Here is an 18,754-nt window from a genome sequence, read left to right as displayed (position 1 = left end):
AGAGGAAGAGGGCTGAGCCCGCCAGGGTCCCCAAGGCCAGAGCCAAGGCCTGGGAACCAGAGCCTCCCTCTGGGAACCAAGACAGGACTGTTCTTCAGGAACCCCTGAATCTGCATTTTCTTTGATATGGATAATTGATCTTTTCTCCCATGGGCAAGGGGGGACGGGGGGCGTGGCGTGCCGGAGGCAGGCGGCGGGGGCGGGGGCCGGGAGAGGGGCTGGAAAGCAGTTTAGAAAACTTGGTATTGCAGCTCAGGCCAGGGTGGCTCAGTCGGTTGGGCATTGTCCCAAAAAGTGAAAGGTTGCTGGTTCGGTTCCCAGTCAGGGCACATACCTGGGTTGCTGATTCGGTTCCAGTGGGGGCGGTGGCAGAGGAGGGTGCATACTGGAGACAACCAACAGATGTTTCTCTTTCACATCAGTGTTTCTTTCCTTCTCTTCCTCCCTCCTTACCCTCCCTCTAAAAGTAAATGAATAATTTTTTTAAAAACTTAATGTTACAGATCAAAGAGACAATGCATAGAAAAACAGTATCTTTCAGAAGAGATCCCCTGGTGCCCTTCCACTGCATGGCCACCCCCAGGAAAGCCGGCCTCTCTAAAAACTCTGGGTGGCCCCACTAGGATCGCCTTCTTCCCCTGCCTGTCACCAGCTCCTCCGTCAGTAACAATCACAGGGACCGTTATTTAGCATTTGCTGTGTTCCCTGTAGTGGAAAAAAAGGCTTTATACCTATAAACTCTATCGATCTTTAAAACAGATTTTATTTCAATCTATAAAAATATTTAAACTCTGTACTGCAGTTTCTCAACCTGCAGTACAGAAAGTTTAAATATTTTGCCGAAGGGCACACAGCTGGGAAATGGCATTTCTCCCAAAAAATCCTCTGGGCTACCCCCCCCCCCGCACCACCCCCCCATGTGTCCCTTACGTTTCCATAGACGCCTGTAAAGACTGCTCTCCCGCCCTGAGGGCGCCATATTTGTTATCTGCTTCGCATCCACTTCCCCTAACAGGGTGCATCTTGCTCATACTTTTAATTCCTGCACATGGTGGATTTTCAGTAAGTATCAGCCGAAGGAGGTAACTAACCCACCCATCCCAGACTGTAGCCACACTGTGTTCCACTCTCAGAACACACTTTGCTCCTTCTTGCTCTTGTCTCAGGCTGCAATACTTTTCCTCTGATCCTTTTCCATCTGGTAGACTCCTAGTCACCCCTCAAGGCCTAGCTCACCTGTCACCCTCTCTGCGAAGCCTTCCCCAACTGTCCAGGCAGAGTCCACTGCTTTGTTCTCTGGGTTCCTCTGACCCCTGCTGACACCTCAGCTAGAGCCCTCCCCTATCAGGTGGCTGTATCTGGGCACACGTCCATCTTGCGCCATTGTCCGGGGATGTTTTACTTCTTTCTGCATCCCCAACACCTAAGAGACCCAACAGGTGTACATTGAACAATGGAGAGAGTACATCCAAGGTTGGAAGCATGAGATTTGTACATGCTTTGCCATTTTCCACAAGGAACAAGGATAGCACAGGCCTTTGCTGCCCCTCCTGCCTAAGCTGCCCAGAACACTGGCATCAGATGCGTCCCTGGCCAACATGACAGGTAAAGTAGCTAGCCCTCCTCCTTGCCTTTCAACCGTCCCCCTCTATCCAGGATGGACACGGGGGCTTCCGACATGTGGTGGGTAGGGACCTGGAGGCGTGCTGAATTTCTTTCCTCCAAGGTCATACCTTCGGGGCATGGAGTTACTGCCCTCGACAGGAGGAGCTATGATTCAGCCTGCCCAGAGTGGGGACTGTGACAGACACAGTTTCCCGGGTCCTGACCTTGAGAGCAAGCCCCTGACATGCCTCAGCCTCTTCCCTGCCTCACCATCATAGACCCATTGAACATCAGGCTGTAAGAGATCTCAGAGATAGTAAGGTCCAGAGAACCAAAGGCCCAAGGGGATTTGGGAAAAGATGTACCCAGTGGCACAAATGTCTGATGGTCTTGGGCCTGGCCCATGAGTTTCCCTACGCACCTCACAGTCATGGCAAAGAATGAAACAGCCAATTCATGCCTCCTTCAGTCCCACACCATGGCTTCCACCCAGGTCGTACCCTCTCCCACCTGGCCTGTGGTCGTAACTGGTCTTTCTTCCACCAATACGTTCTCCACACAGCCAGCCAAGTGACCCAAATATCAAAGATAATTGAAAAACCCTTCCATCCATCAGCTACTAAACCAAGTCCCAGTTCTTACTGTTATGCAAGGCCGCAAGGCTCTGGCCCATTCCCAGTATAATCATAGCCTTTGCCACCTCCCCTGCCACTCTGCTGTCTAGAGGAAGCCAAGTCTTCTCTTGCTCCCTAGCTCTTGCACATACTCTGCTGTTCCAACTGATGACCTCAGCCTTCAATGTCACCCAGCTCAAATGTCACTCTTTGGTGAAGTCTTCCCTGTTATCCTGGAAAAGTTAGTCTTACCAGATAAGGATGATCTCATATGAAAGCAACAGAAAACACAAGGAAAAGAATGACTCTGACCCCAGACTGCTATTAGTCGCCTAAGGAGGTTTTAAAAGTCCATTTCCAGAAACATGCCAAGTTAATTTAATCACAATCTCTGTGGTAGACCTGGAAGACCCAGACATTAGTAGTGCTCCCATATTCTAATGTGCAGCCAAGTTATTTTTAACGAGTCCAGGGGCAGGTGGTTGCTGGTGTTGGTTGAGTGGTTCAGTGACATCTAGGCTAATGTCTCCATGATGCTCTTAACTTTTCCTTCCTGCTTGGTTGTCCCAAGGTCACAGATGGCCATGGTCGGCACTCCGTATCCAAAACATGGAGAAAGCTCTAGGGAGAAGGGGAGCGCCCAGCCCATTCTCTTTTATGAATGAACCAAAGACTTCCAGAAACCCCTTCAGCAGACTTAGATATCATAGATCATAACTGGGCCAACCTTGACCGCAATAGTGGCTGGGAAAAGTGGGCAACAGGGTTTTTAATAAAGGGAAAGGACCAGTCAGACTCTGTCATGAAGGACTAAGTACATTGCGACCCCCAAATCAGTGTGTGGTAAGAGAAGGAAGTAAGGAGAGGATACTCAAGGGTGACAGAATAGGCCACCCCAAAATAGGCCACTTAAGCATCAGAATTGAGCTAATGGCACATTTGAAAACAAAACAAAACAAACTTGCCAGAAGGGCATTCCAATCTCCTATTTTCTTCAAGAAAACAGGAGACAGAAACTGTGAAAGATGCTCTCTCCGTCCTAGAAAAGACACATTCTTCAGTGGGGAGTCAAAGCCGAGAGGGCGCTGTACAAACAGACCTTGTTAAAATAATTCTAATCTTCCTCTAGCCTCTTCGTATATTTTAGTTACTTTTTGACATTTGTCTCTCTTTATTCAACCTAGGACAAAAGTATTTATGACTTGCCACTTCTCTGGGTCTTCATTTCCTTATGAGAGCTCCCATGTCATGTAAAACATATAAATGTGTATTTTTTTTTTTTTGCCTGTTAATCTGTCTTATATCAGTTTAATTCTCAGGCCTGGCTGAGGAGCACTAAGAGGGGAGAGGTAAAATGTTGCCTCCCCTCCAATACCATGTAGACAGCGAGCAGATCCTGCCGCAGTTACTTATTCTCTCTGGGTTTCAGAGCTTCCGTGCACACAATCACAGTAGACACCACAGTAAGACATCGTGGAGATGTGTGTCAACATATCGTGTCTCTCCGGAAGTTCTCAACCCAGGCTGCACATTAGAAATACTTGGGGAGCTTTTGAAAAATACCAGAGTCTAGGCCCCATTCACAGAGATTTTAATTTAGTTGGTCCAGGTGGAACACAGCAATAACTAATTTTTGAAAGCTCCCGCAAGTGATTCTAACAGACAGGCTGGGTTAACCACAGCTACAGATCTAGGATCTTAAGAACAGCGTTTGTATCCCCTTTGACAAGCACAGCGCTCAGCACATGGCGCTAACAGGAAATCCTCGCTGAATGAATGAATGAATGAATGAAGAGCTGTTCCAATCTTGCCAACTCTCAGCCTGTACTGTGCACTGTCCTAAATGTGGTTCCTCCTTCCTCTGAGATCTCCCCTTTCTACTGAGCACTGCACTTTGCCACCCTCAGTTAACCATATCCGTGCTCCAGATGGCCTCTCCTATGTGCATAGACCACTGCTTCTCCTACTGCTGCTGTGCTGGGCACCCCAGTCCTACTCTTTCCTGGCAGCTGCCTTAGTCTGAAAAGGAGGCACCTCTCTCTAACAACAGCCATGCTCAGCTCTTGTGTCTTAGCTAAACCCCCTGCCCAGTGTGAGAGAAGAGCAGTGGCAGGGGAGGGGAGGATAGGGGGGCAGGGCTAGAGTTCCACATGCTTTCTATTCCAAATGCAGCTACAATCCCGAAATGGACACTGAAGTATTTATTCAATGGCACAGCGCCTGGTCTAACTAACAAGCAACCCACAGACAAATGTTTCACTTCTCCTGCCCAAGTGTAGAAAATGTGTCTTACCTGATTCCTTGGACAAATGCATGAGAGATGCCCTGTTGATGTCAGGAGAATGAGTCAGCAGCCAGTACCTCCCCTGAGATAACATCATCTGGTACCCGAACATCTGATTCTGGTCCCCATTATGCTTCTGCAACTGCTTGTTCAAAGGTCACCTACACAAAGGCCAGCTTCGTGGGCATGCGACATGTGCAGTGGCCCAGGGCGACATGCCCTGTGCTCAGAGGGCCCTACACTTGGTTTTGCCATCTGCCATCACTATCTTGACATTCATAACAGTCTTTGAACGAGGGGCCCCACATTTTCATTTTGCACTGGTCCTGCAATGGTGTCCGATCTGGTCACCCAGTCTCTTACAAAATCCAGCAAGATTTTTCTTCTCTAAAAAAAAAAAAAAAAAAAAAAAGATTTTTTAAAATTTATTTTTTAGAGAGAGGGAAAGGGAAAGAGAAAAACATCAATGTATGGTTGCCTCTTGAGCGCCCCCTACTGGCTCCTGACCCACAACTCAGGCATGTGCCCTGACTGGGAATTGAACTGGTGATCATTTGGTTCACAGGCCAGCACTCAATCCACTGAGCAACACCAGCCAGAGCAACTTTTCCTTCTCAGAGAGGTCTCCAAGCATATGACCTCAGCTTCCTCTGTGTAAGCCTCTGTGACACCCTACTCTTCCAGTATCTGGTGAATATTAGGAGAGGGTGGAATGTGGTAGCTTGGGCTGCAAAGGGTGGGTGGGTTCAGAGGCCCCTGGGAGCCCTGGCTGGTGTGGCTCAGTTGGTTGGAGCGTTGTCCCATACACCGAAAAGTTGAGAGTTGGATTCCCAATTGAGGTACATACCTGGGTTGAGGGTTCAATCCCCAATCAGGGCATGTATTGGAGGAAGCCAGTCGATGTTTCTCTCTCACATTGATGCTTTTCTCTCTCTCTACTCCCCCACCCCCTTATTTCTCTTAAAAAAAGAAAAAAGGTAATGAAAAAGTCTCCTTGGGTGAAGATTTAAAAAAAAAAATAAAGAGGCCCTGGGGAGAACCATCCCAGTCCTCCTCGGCTGTTGGGCATGAAGAAAAGTTAAAAGTACCAACTTGGGAGCCCAGGGCCCCAGCAAACTGAGGGAACCTGAGTCCGCTCCAACCCAGAACATAAAATCAGCAGGAAAACTTGTAGGCAACCATATTAGACATTAGGCACCTTGAAGAACCCCTTCCAACTCCTAGAGGAGCCATCTGCCAGCAGCACAGAGAACTGACTAAAATTGAACCACAGTGCTCCCTGCCAAGCATGAGGGCTGGGCACCTTGTACCCAGCCAAGAGATGGGGTCCTCCAGAGAGGGACGAGTTTTCCAAGGAAGAGGCTGAGACAAGTTTGCTCACCAGGGAAGAAGGTGCCACAGGGCATGGAAGAAGGGCAAAGAAGGAGAGTAGGGGGAGGGATGGAGTTGGGGGGAGCGGGGTTGCTAGACCCATGGATGTGAGATGGAGCCGACCCAGTTCTGCCCCGCAGGCCTGCCAAGCAAGGATCCTTCTGCTCTGCCAGGCTCTGGGCAAGGGACAGAAGTTCTGGAAGGAAGAGTCTCCTCCCCAGCTGAGAGAGGAGGAATGGGAGATGACAACAGCAGGCCTTGGGGGGGAGCCCGAGGCAGGGAGCGGAATCGGCGCCTGGTCTCCCCAGGCAGAGTTCATCAGGGTCCAGCATCTGCCCTCTCTTGGCATCGTCTGGCCAGGCCATGGCTCAGGTGTCTGATACCTGGGGACCGGAGTCACATGCCAGGAAACCCAATACTCTTGGGCCCCAGCCCCCCACTTCCAGCAGCTCTGAGCAAGCAGGGCTTCTGGGGGAGGAAGCGGGTCTCCAGAGTCAAGCAGCAGGGAGGCTACTTCTGGGGAGAGGGCAGCCCCAAGAAGGCTCTCCCACCAACGGGGGTGAGAGGCTGAGAGGAGGAGGGAGGGCACAAGGGAGGAAGGGGCGGGGTGGAGAAGACAGAACTGGGGCAGGTAGAGGGGTGGATGCGGCAGGAAAAGGGGTGGATGTGCACAGAGGCGGGGCCGTAGTCACCTAGCCTAGCTGGGTATCCTGAAGTCCTATTACTGATCTGTCCCCTTTGTCTCCTTCACACTAGTGCCAACTGGCCCTCTGGTGCCTACCTGGTCCACCTGGCAGCCACCCAGGTAGGTTGGTGGAAAAAGACTTTATTCCAGTGAGGAAAATCAATACATGGGCAGAAGCAGAAACTTAGAAGCCCCCAGGCCGAGAATAACAACAGGGCTTTGGCCCAAGAGAACGCATAGATTAGCCCTCTTGAACCAAAGAGACCCTAGAAGAGTCTCAGGCCCAGGGGATCTTTTAACCGAAGGGCCTGAATGAGGAATCCTAAACCCCAAAGAGTGAGCAAAAATGTCACCCAGGCCTGAGAGATCCCCCAAAGGAGCATCGGCAGTCCAAAGAGACTCCGCAGGAAGACCTCGGGAAGGGGGAGCTGGCAGTGGGGAGTGGAATTCTCTTGACTCACTCTCTCTTTATGGGACTTTCTCTTCCCCAGACCCTACTCTATTCCAGGGCTATGCCAATCCGCAGCCATGTTCCCACGAACCAGTCACCTCTTGTCCCTGTTGCTACTGATGGGCACAGGGGGCACCATGCCCAGCCCCCGGGCACCTCCCCAGGGCTGCTACATGGCAGAGGAAGCTGGTGAGAGGACGTTCCGCTGCAGCCAGGCAGGCCTGAGCGCCGTGCCCCCCGGCATCCCCAACGACACCCGCAAGCTCTACCTGGATGCCAATCGGCTGGCGTCCGTGCCAGCTGGTGCCTTCCAGCACCTGCCTGTTCTGGAGGAGCTGGATCTGTCTCATAATGTCCTTGCCCACCTCTCAGGAGCTGCTTTCCAGGGCCTGGCGGGCACACTGCGGCACCTCGACCTCTCTGCCAACCAGCTGGCTTCAGTGCCCGTGGAGGCCTTCGTGGGGCTGCAGATCCAAGTGAACCTGTCTGCCAACCCGTGGCACTGCGACTGTGCCCTCCAGGAGGTTCTCAGACAGGTGAGGCTGGCACCGGGCACTGGGACAGGCATTGTGTGTGGCCCAGGAGCCCGACCAGACCTCGTGGGGCAGGAGTTTCTGCCGCTGGCAGGGGAGGAAGAGCTGTGTGGGACGGGGCGGGGCGGGGCCCGACGGAGCACAGACGTGGCGCTGCTGGTCACCATGGGGGGTTGGCTGGCACTGGTGGTGGCCTATCTGGTCCACTATGTGTGGCAGAATCGGGATGAGAGCCGACGTCCCCTCAAGAGGTCCCCCATGCCACCAGTGCGCTCGGAGGACTCCTCCACCCTCAGCACCATGGTCTGATGACCACGCCCCTTGCTCTCCCCCGGGCCCTGTGCTCCCTTTTCCTCTGACCCCCTCTCCCTCCTCTGCAGCCGCATCCCATCCCCCAGTTCCCACCCCCTTCCTCCTCTGTCTCCCCTAAACTTCTGATCTCTCTCTTTCAACCAACACTATTATTGGTGCTTGAGTTTTGGGTGCCTGTTTTGGGAGCCTACTCTGGGCCCAGGCGGTGCAAGCCTCAAAGCTCCCAAGTCCACAGCGGTGGGAGGACAACAGGGCAGAGAATGCAGGCAGCACGTGTGCCACCTTGGCGGTAGGAGCAGACAGCTGCGGGGGCGGGGAGGAGGGAGCCTCCGCCTGGCTGTGCTCGTCTCAAAGGCTGCACTGTACGGGCGTTTGAGCCGACTCTTCAAGGATGAGAAGGGCTTTGGGCGGAAGAGGAAGACTCTAGCTGAGAGGTGGCGGCCAAAGGCAAAGAAGATGTAAAACAACTTGGAATGTCTGGGCAGCAGCAAGACCTACCTTGGGGCAGAAATAGAGGGTGCCAAGAGGGACAAGGCATGGTGGGACCAAGCTGGCAATGAGGTCAGAAAGTTGGGATGCAGTTAAATTGAGAAGGACCCTGTGGGATCCTCCTTTCTTCTCTCTCACCCGTACTGGGAAGCTCTCCCCTCGCTTCTGCCTCTCTCTTTGCCTCGGGCTCCTCTCCCAAGGCCTCTTGCGAGGAACCCCTACTTCCTTTTCCAGACACTCTCTATTTTCTGCTCTCTCCTTTATACACGGAAGGGTTTCCTGAACACTTTCCCTTGGGGGTGAAGCGGTCTCCTCAATACCTGAGCCGGGGATGATGGGTTACTCCCTGGAGAGTGGGAGGCAGAAGGAGGGGAAGGACCAGGAGGTTTTCCACCCCCAGCATATCACCCCTAGACAATAAAGTCCTCAATAAAGTCCTTTTACTAATGCCCTTGATCTCTTTCTTATTGCTTCTTTTCTTTTTTTTTTTTTAAGATTTTTTTAATTTATTTTTAGAGAGAGGAGAAGGGAGAGAGAAAGAGAGGGAGAAAAACATCAATGTGCTGAGAAACATTGGTTGGTTGTCCCAGGTATGTGCCCTGACCAGGAATCGAACCAGTGACCTTTCAGTTTGTGGGACGACACCCAACCCCCTGAGCCACACCAGTCAGGGCTTGTTCATTTTCTCGATCATGTGTGGCCTAGCAGTGAGGAGGGGGAGGGTGCTGAGACCTTCACCCCCACCCCCACCACCCCTCCCTCTGGTGGCGGGTGTTCCTGCTGGGCTGGATGCCAGCTCCTCTCTCCCCGCCTACCTGGCACTAGACACTCAGCTCCTGACACTGGAGTCGACCTGCTGGGGATGCCAGGGCATATGAATTAATGATGACAAACTGGAAGGATGGGAGTGGAGGGGGCTGGAGGAAGGGGGGCAACGTCTGGGCATCAGTCATCGGCCGCAGTCTCCGGCCTGCCGGAGGGGGCACAGGAAGCAGAGGGCGAGGGAGCCATTACCTCCTTGCAATCCTCTTCTCTCAGGGGGAGTCTGAGCAGGGGGTAAGAGGACTAGATGTGTGCAAAGTCAATGAAAGAATTCCTGGAAGGGGGGTGGGTAATAGGGTGGAGACCAAGTTGGCTGAGGCAGGGGGTGCTGTACGGGATGTTCTGATCACCAAACAGGCTTCTCAAGGGACCCAAAGGGGTGAATACACCCTGCCCCTTGCCCCCATGCACGGTGATCCACCTATGTCGCCTCCAAGGAGGAAACAGCTGCTTTGGGAAAGCTTGTAGGAGCCCCACTAGAAACTGAGAATAAGAACCACTGAACCGGCATTCCATCCAGCTTAGGCCAGAGCCTGCGGCAGACTGGGTGGCCATCCGGGGGGGCAGCGAAGAGGACTCCGTCTCCTCTCCTGGTCCCTCTGACCTACCCTGTCGGCCCTGTCTCCTCTCCAGTGTCCTCTCCACCCCTGAGGCTCCTTCCACCAATCCAAGGCTGAGCTCTCATGCCACCCAGAAAGGCTCAATTTGACTCCTGGGACACCCCACCCATCCTCTTTGCTCAGGAGACCTGGGCCTTCCCGGGATGCTCAGGGATGGGAGAAGAAACTAGGATGTGGGAAGTTTCGGGCTGCAGCTTTGACCAGCCACCCCAGCTACACCCTGGCCTGGGCCGTGGAATCCTGGCCCACCCCTGCCTGACCCTCCGTCAGTCCTTCCCCTGCACTCAGAGTCTGCTCCGCTCTGCTCGCTCACCCCCTACCAGCATCAGCCTGGGCCACGTATGGCTGGGTTCTGGGGAACAGACTGTGCAGATCTGTGGAGGCGGAAGGGTGGGGAACAGGTGGGGCCTGGTGTCTCTACCGTTGGTGCCCATCCCTGGAGCCTCATCTGACTCCCCGTCACCCTGAGCAGCAGAGACTGAGCCTTAAGGTCTGCAGAGAGTTAGCTCCCCTGCCCTGACGCTCATCTCCAAATCCCAAAGGCGCACTCAGGATGGGACAGGATCCGGGGAGGGAAGCTTTGCCTGGGACCCTGATCAGGAGGGGTCCTGGAGCCCTGGATAATAAACATTCCACCACTTATTCCTTGAGCCTCCCCTGGCTCAAGTTCCTTTCCCTTCCTGGAACAAGGACAGGAGGAAAGGAAGAGGGAGAACAAGTGGCAGGGAGACGCTTCATTGGCTCCCATCCACAGGGAGAGATCCCTTTACCCCGGCCAGTTGCGGTCCCTGAGTCAGAACTTGGGAGGGGGACTTCAGAAGCTGTAGCTCCAACTCAGCCCACACGGGGGACTGGACAGAGCAGGACCTCCACAGACTCAGAGGCACTCCTGCCTGGAACAACAGTCACTGAACCCCTGAGCCCTACCCTCAGCATCCTGGCCTGTGGGTTGTCCTTGTCCACTGGGCAGGCAGGAAAGGGTAGCCTAACTGGTTTCACCCCCATCCTTATCTCTGCCAGGGGCCAGGGACAATAGAACCTATGTTCCAAGATGCCTCCCGGGCCCTGCTGAGGCAGCCGGACGGCCCTGTTTTTGCTGCCTGCTTATGGCCCATCTGTCTGGTATATATGGAAGAACAGTGAGACGCGTGCATCGGGATCGACCTCCCCCAGCAGGATGTGCTGGAGCCAGGAACAAAGCTGTCGGGTGCCAAGAGAGCCCAGCCACACACCCGGTCCAGCTCTGAGGCAGGCCCCAGCCTGTCCGCCCCACGCAGCGTCCTGCAGCCAGCAGCCTGTGTGGAAAGGGGGGGGACAAGAAGTCCCTCACTCAGCCCTTTCGCCACCAGTGTCTCCCTGCCCTACGGAAGAGTGGAGAAAGCAGACGCTGCCCTCGGAGCCCCCAAGTCAAAGGGGGAGCGATAGGAAGGTAACTCTCAGGGAACTCCCAAACTGATGAAAGAAACAGGTTTCTTTCCTTTGAGGAGCTCTGAACCTAGTGAGACCCAGATGTACTCACACGCAGAAACTAAAGCACCTACAAAGCCTCATGCTCTACAAAAGGAAGTGAATAGAGAGCGAACTGATTACTGGGGAACTGAGGCAGCTGAGGAGCAACAGGTGGGGCACAGCCCCACCCTTCCTGCTGTGGGTGCACGTGCAGACATTTCGAGTGCAATGCTGAACTCTCCTACAGAGTCAGGATGTCAGCGTCAAACCCAGAAGCAGCCCAGGCAGCTTATCCCAAGGAGAGGGACTGGGCCTTCCCTTTAGGCTAAGGGGAGTTCAACTGGAAACAGGCTCCGTGTCACCTGTCTAGGACTCTATCGTCAGCAACCTCGCCAGCCTCGAGGAAGGTTGCCCCAAACCAGGAACAAAGCAAACAAAGCAGAGCAAAGCATCCCAGCTGCCAAAACAAATGCCACTGCAAGTCCTCTCATTCTTTCAACAAACATGTACTAAGTTACTCCCCATGGTAGGCACTGTGGACACAAAGATGAGGAAGTCATGGTGCCCATCCTTGAGCACGTGACAGGTTAGTGTATCAGTGATGAAAGCCAGGGTGACAAAGTGTGCACAGGGGCCACGTGAGCCCAGAAGGGTCATCTAAAGTAAACACGACTAAGGTTCCTGTACTTTGTTCACAGGACCACTTAGTCGGAACCCGTTTATTTTATTTATTTTTTTAAATCTTACATTACACAGAGTTCCAATAATTTTGTAACTATGGTTTCCTGCATACAACAAGTTAGAAGCATTATATCTGAAGTAGCAAAAAGTATATTACAGACAGTAGGAATAACAGCAGCAGGGAACGACAACCTAGGGACATTATTAAAAGTATTCACAAGAACTCAAAAAGCATTGCAGTGGGACCTTCAGTGTCTTGTAAATGGCTCTGTGTGGGCAAATGATTCTTTCTACCTTAAAAGGGCCTTTGGACATTGGCAAAATGCATAATTTTAATCACATTGACTTTGAGTTACCTACAAGAAGGTTAAATCTCAGAGTATCCACTCAAGGACAGGAAGCAAGTGAGGTATTTGAGAAAGTTTCCCTTCTATCAGGGCGGAAGCAAGTAGGTGGAACAACCGTTGGAGAATATTCATTCTGCCTGGCCTGCCTCCTTGTTCCTTCCTCCCATGAGTTCAAGATCTGGCCCTGGGGCCACGCAGAGCAAGCCTAATCTGTCTTGAGTCAGAGAGCCCCTTGGTTAGGTGCAGATGGCTCTGGAGTCCCCAGTACTCGGTGTCACCACACCGCGGTTCTTCTTCATTCTTGTCTCTCTGTCCCTGTGAAATGTTCTATCACCGCTAACCCACGCATCTGCTCAGGTGCCTAGAATCCAGTTTATCTTCTCTAAGTCACAATACTCACTTCTGCACGTCTGACAATTACTATCGTCTTTTCGAATGCTAAAAGAAACCCAAACCTCAAGTCCCCCTAGTAAAACTACTGTCTGGAGCCAGCCCTCAATTCCCGCTCACTGTTAGGGTCAGGGCAATTATCATGCAGAGCCAATCAGGGAAGGTTCCCTGTGATGGATGCATGGGAACAAGCAGGGGGACATGTCTGTCCCACAGAACCAGCAGAAGACTCCAAAATCACCAAGGTTGCACTCAAAAGGCTCCCACTGATTATCCTTGTCAGGGTCAGTGGCAAGTGTCAAAATTGCCTGAACATCCAAAACCTTAGCATCGTTCCCCTCCCAACGTGAGAGAAGCTGAAGGACTCTCCTCCCTTTTCCCACCCGATAATGTGGTGGGGGCTGGGAAAGGAGGGACAAAGTCTTAGGAGGCAGAAGGCACACAAAGGTGCCCCTTCTCCAGCAAAGGAAAGAAATGGATGAAGTGAGCAACTCAAGCCCAGAGCCCCTTCTCCCAACCTAGGGGAGGTGGTGGGTGGGATGCACAGGGGGTTCCTCCAACTCTGGCAGGACATGATAATGACTGGGGTCCCAGCCACGGGTTCCTTGGGCCCTTTGAGTGGGTCCTCCCCCATCCTTCAGCCCCAGCTTCCACCATGCAAGTCGCGGCTAAACCCGCCCTGGGACAAAATCCCCCAGAGCTGAACCACGGTGCAGGAGGACGCCTCTCCCTTTGGAGCCCTCAATCCTCAAGCTCTGTCTCTCCATCTCCGTCTATCCCAGGAGGGTGCCCCTTTCCCCTCTGCAGGATCTTCAATGCCCATTAGAAAATCCTGTAGGAGTTGAGCTCCAGGGGCACCCCACGCCAGACCCTGCTCTGATCATCTTCCCCTCTGCCTGGTGGGGGTCACTGGGTGAGGCCCTGTCGAGGCGGGTGGAGCGCGTGGGGTCCTGGGTCCCACTGTCCTGTACTCAAAGCTCAGCCCGGGTCTGAGCCGACCCCCCGGGAGCACACGAGGTTTCTAGTGCTTAGGTGGAGGAGTTGCTGGCACTGATGAGTCTGACTTCGGGGCGGCTGAGCTCCGGGCTAAGGAAAGGACTGGCGCTGCTGGAGTAGGGCAGACGCTGCGGGGGCTGGCGGACACAGGCCCGGCGCGGCGCGGCGCGGCGCCCAGGGGCGGGGCTGGAGCGGTGAGGGACTGACGGTGAGCGCCGCAGGCGGGGCCCGGTTTGTGGGGGCGCGACTGAAGCAGGGAGGGGAGGGGCTTAAGAAGGTTGGGGGCGGAGCTGTGTGGCCCAAGGTCCAGGTGTGGCTGCAAGGGGTGTGACCGACCTCCTAGTCCAATGAGATCGCAGCCGGCATGTCCGCTCGAGGAAGTCTTTAGGCTGAGGGAGACTGGACCCCGTTCCTGAGGGCGGTCCCCACTGAGGGAGGGAGAACCAGGAGACCTGCTCCCCCCGACCCCGGGAGCTCCTTTTCTCTCTAATTGCAGAAGCAATTAGAGATCACTCCCCAACTCTCTGCCAAGTCGACCAGGCTCTAGATCTTAAAGAGCCAGTGGTTCAGGGAGTGCCAGGGACTCAGTCCTTGAATGACTGCGGGAGACTTCTAATAAACTCAACCCCACACCGGTTGGGTACATCCTCTGCCTGCTGGGGGCTCTCCGCCGTGAGGGTCGGGAACGGGGACGGGGTCAGTCCCTAATGTGACTGACGAGCCTACTGGGTTAGGCCCGATGGTATCAAGCAGGACTTGCAACAAAATCTATAGGTTCCTGGGCAAGATGAAAATACAGGGGGCGCGCAAGAGGCAATTTATGGATGTATCTCTGCACATCATTGTTTCTCTCCCTCTCTTTCTCCCTCTCTCCCTCTCTTTAAAAATAAATAATATCTTTTTAAAAAAGAATTATTCACGATGGCAACACCATAGCACTAAACCAAGCATGGGGCCCATGTGCAACTTGACAGGTTGCATGCCTGTGAGGCTGGCTGTGGTACAAAGAAAGCTACAGGCAGAGTGAATCGGAATCCAAACCCCGCTGCCCCGTCCTCCAAGGAAGAGACAAGAGGGGCAAGCCCACCTGCTCGCCACCTATTTTTCCTAAAAGAAAGGGGAAGATGCCTTTCTAGGAATCTTCTCTCAGCCTCTGCTGGAGTGGAAAGAGTGAACTTGCTGCCACACTCCCCACAACACACACACACACACACCACACATGCACGCATATGCCCTTCACTCCAGCTCCCAGAGCTGCATTACAATCCCTTGCCCAACAGAGGGAGAGTGTGCCCTTGTCCCTCCCTCTATCTCCTTTTCTTTATCCACTGCAGAGCTGAGTGAGGAGCAACAGCGGTTGCTTGCCATGTTCGTGAAGAAAGGGTTCCTTGACCAACAGACAGAGCTGGTGAGGCGTCTGAGGGTCACAGGGTGGCGTGAGGAATGACAACTAGGGTAAAATTTAGTTTGACCACTAGAGGGCACACAGGAGCTCTCCTAGCTCCTCTTCCTCACGGATGAGTACTGCGGCCCAGAGAGCAGGAGGCACTTCTCCAGGGCCATGCTGCAAGCATCTTGCAGAGTCCTCTGCAGAACTCAGGTCTCCAGATTCTTAATCCACTCCCATTTCTGCTCGTCTTTAGAACTAATGGGAAGAGCGGTCAAGGATAAGGACTGGGACTGAAATTGGACTGGGACTGAAATTGACATTTTTACTGCCCCCCCCCCCCACCTCCGAAGTTGGTGGCTCCACAAAGGCAAAGCATCCAGTGATGTTTATTCCCTACTGTGCAGATGGAGGCTGCCCTGGACCAAAATTTCTTCCAGAAGGAGAGAGTGTTCTCTCTCTCTTCACTTCAAGCTGCTCAGAGGCTTCTGGGGTGAGAAGCTGAAGATGATCCAGCCCTGGCGGGACCCTGCAGCCTTGACATACAAGGGGATGGACCCCTCTAGATGTGGGTGCTCAATGCCCTGTGATCACTCTGTCCCCTCTATGACACCCTTTCCTTCCTTCAAGGGCTAAGCAGCAACATCTGGCTATCCCCAACCTGGGCAAGGGAAAGCAGAGCAGGGCTTGGCGTGGGCCTGGGGAAAAGGGTGAAATGGAGAGACACCTCAGCTCCAAGTGTTCTTGGAGGCAGAGCTCCAAAGGCTCCATCTGGGATTCTGTCTCTTTAACAAGGATCTGGGGCCTTTGACCTATCAGGAGGGCCTAGCGATCACAGCTGAGAAGCAAAACCATGAAGTGGACGGAAGCTCCAGTAGCTGCTCCCACTGCATCGGGGGATTGCAAGGGGCTGACACTTTGAACTTGTATGCTGAGTGTGACATGCTTCGAGCTGCACAAGTACGTTCAGCAGTTCAGTTCTTCAGCACAACTTCAAGTTCAGTAACTGTCACAAGACATTGAACAGTGTGTGCTCAGCAAGAAGCCTTGGAGATGTGGGCTCCAAAGCTAATTTGGGAATTTAGGGAGAAATCTCAAATTTTTTTAGGGAATAAGAAAGGAGTTTGGGGGTTTTACTCTGTTCAGAAAAGAAGTATAGTTCATTTATGGAAGTAGAGCTCACAATATACAGTCTTCACCCCAAAACTTCCAACCTCCCATGGGAGATATAAAACTCAATGAACCTGGGGGTGTTCTTCCTGCTCCTCCATCGGCCAGTTATGCCTCTCTTCAGCCTGTTTTCCTCCCTCACTATTCCCTCTCCTTTTTCTCAGAGAAGACCTAGAAGCATGCCTGTGCTTCAAGGGGTAACTTCCCCCAAATGCTCCAGCCATCCCCCGTCCTACAGGTTGGCTCCATATCCTGCAGGCACATTCCTGAATCTTCTCCCTCATGACTGCCAGCTTCTTCCTGTTCTTGCCAGGACTAGTGCCTTTCGCCCTTCTGATCGCCAGTATATTGTCCCTAAGTCTCTCTTCTTTGGCCCCTTGTTGAGGAGAAAATCAACAGTAATAAATAGGAAAATGAGTAAGAAAATAATGTCCTGTCTCAATATCTCCATTTGTCTGGGGCGTCTGCAGAGCACTCTGAGGACCAGAGAGACATTCAGGTCCCCAGAGAACAAGTGGCTGGGCTTCCTCCCATAAGTCAGTTCCCTTCCTGGCTCCCCATCTCCTGGCAGCCACACACAAATCAAAAGCTTGAAGCCCACCTCAGGGGTGATTATCGCCCATTACCTCCCTTGATTGACCAGCAGAGGGAAGTAGAGAGCAAAGCTTGCCACCTGCATCAGCATCCTGCACCACCGCCCCGCCTCCTGGTGCAGTAAGTGGCTTTTAATGGACCTCAAGGATTCTTACATATTAGTCAACCTTAAATCTCTTCCAGTACAATGTAAAATATGTCCCAGGTTCTCTGGAACATAAAGCAGGGCTCTAAGGAGAAGGAGCCTCTGGACCCCGAAGGGATTCTGTGGACTTGCCCTAAGACTATGGGTGTGGAGAGTGTGCTACAAAAAGACAGTGTAACCTGGACGGTGGGAGAAGCCGTGCAGGGACAAGCCTGACATGGTTACTTTCATTCTAAAAGCACAAGACCTTTAACCTGGCTGACCCCACAAGCCCGTATTTCTTCTCACTGTTTTGAACCTTCAAATACTCCTATTTGGAACACCATGGACAGCTTGCAGGATGGTTCAATGTGGCAGAGGTGGGGTAAGGGCAGGACAAGGAGAACAAGGACAGGGCTGGGAGAGCTCCGAGTGAAGGAGGGCAAGAGAAATAGAAGGAGCGAGGCTGCTCGGTCAAAGGAGGGAAAGCGGGCTTGACGGACTTCCAGGGTCCATCTGAGAGAGAGGCTATATGTGTGGCTTCTTGAAACCACTGTTCTCTAGATCTTTGGAAGATGAGCTGGACTCGAAACTTTGGCCTGCAGCCAGCGGGAGGAGAGCGGACACCAGGAAAACACCTCCCTAAAGTCTGGCTGAGGCAATGGTGGGCTGGTGAAAGGTTTGGGGGTGGGGCCGCCTACTCTGGAGTTGACTAAGGGGTGGGAGACTGCACAGCCCAGATTATCTACGAGATGGCACTGGTGTCACATCACCGTGCTGATGAAGAGAGACAGAGGGGAAGAGGCGGAAATCCAGGAAAACAGAGATGGAGCAGATGCTACACATATAACACATTTCTGCATACATGTGCATGTGTGAGAGGGACCAAATGATGAATGAGAACCTTCCTACATGTCCATACTCCCACCTCTGCCTTGTCCAAGGTAATGGTTAGGGTTATGGAAGGAGAAATTAGTAGAGAGCTGCATAAGAAGGGCCTGGGGTGGACAGGAAGGGAAGTGAGCAAAAAGGTAGGGGGCAGGGACCAGAGACCCAGCAAGGGCAAGGTGTTGTTTTGTTTTAAGATATAGAGAATAGAGGTTTGGGAGGAGCTGTAATACTGAATGAGGCTTTGGGACAGAAGTGGAATAATTAAAATTTTAGGGAGTTTTATTGGGTGTTGTGTGGTCTAATCTCCCCATTCACCACCAGCCCCTCAAGAAAACCTAACTTACTCCTCATGGCTTTCAAGGTTGCATTTCATTTTTTAAAAATGTTTTTATTTATTTATTTTTAGCGAGGGGAAGAGAGGAAGAAAAAGAGAGAGAGAAACACGATGTGCAAGAGAAACATCGATCAGTTGCCACCCACATGCCCCCAACCAGGGACCTGGTCCACAATCCAGGCATGTGCCCCCTCCAGGAATAGAACCAGGAACCTTTCAGTTTCAAGCCCAGCAATCAACCTACTGAGCCACAGCAGCCAGGGCTCAAAGCTGCATTTCGTTTTTGATGAGTGGTACCAAAGAAAGCCCCCAGGTGAGAATGCAAATGCTCAGCTGCATTCTGGTCATACATGCACACATACATGGATGCCTAGCCCAACATTATAGGAGCCTGGTTTGTAAATGTCTTGAATTGTCATCTAGAGACCTCACCATGTGTGTGAAGTCCCCTTTGAAATTCCCTCCGGGCAGGGCCTTAAGGTAAGGGCAGAGCCTACAGGGAGACGTCTAAATTCCCATGGCAGACATGCATTTTGGGTTTTCTACTAACTCCATATGCCTCTGCCTATATTTGTGTGTGCGTGTGTATACAGTGTTCCGTGAGG

The 18,754-nt window shown here is 52.7% G+C and overlaps 1 protein-coding gene across 1 annotated transcript; it reads left to right on the top strand.

The window, feature by feature from the left end:
• The first annotated feature begins 1,598 nt into the window (after positions 1 to 1,598).
• On the top strand, positions 1,599 to 7,852 carry LRRC3C (leucine rich repeat containing 3C). Its single transcript, XM_054593699.1, has 2 exons — positions 1,599 to 1,605; positions 7,068 to 7,852. Exons 1-2 carry the CDS (start codon positions 1,599 to 1,601, stop codon positions 7,850 to 7,852), a joined length of 792 nt encoding a protein of 263 aa, XP_054449674.1.
• The last annotated feature ends 10,902 nt before the right edge of the window (positions 7,853 to 18,754 follow it).

This window comes from Pteronotus mesoamericanus, unplaced genomic scaffold (assembly GCF_021234165.1).
Source record: "Pteronotus mesoamericanus isolate MK-2021 breed Mesoamerican mustached bat unplaced genomic scaffold, CSHL_Meso_final scaffold_476, whole genome shotgun sequence".
In the NCBI taxonomy this organism is placed as follows: domain Eukaryota; kingdom Metazoa; phylum Chordata; class Mammalia; order Chiroptera; family Mormoopidae; genus Pteronotus; species Pteronotus mesoamericanus.
This window is presented reverse-complemented; position numbering and strand designations above follow the sequence as displayed.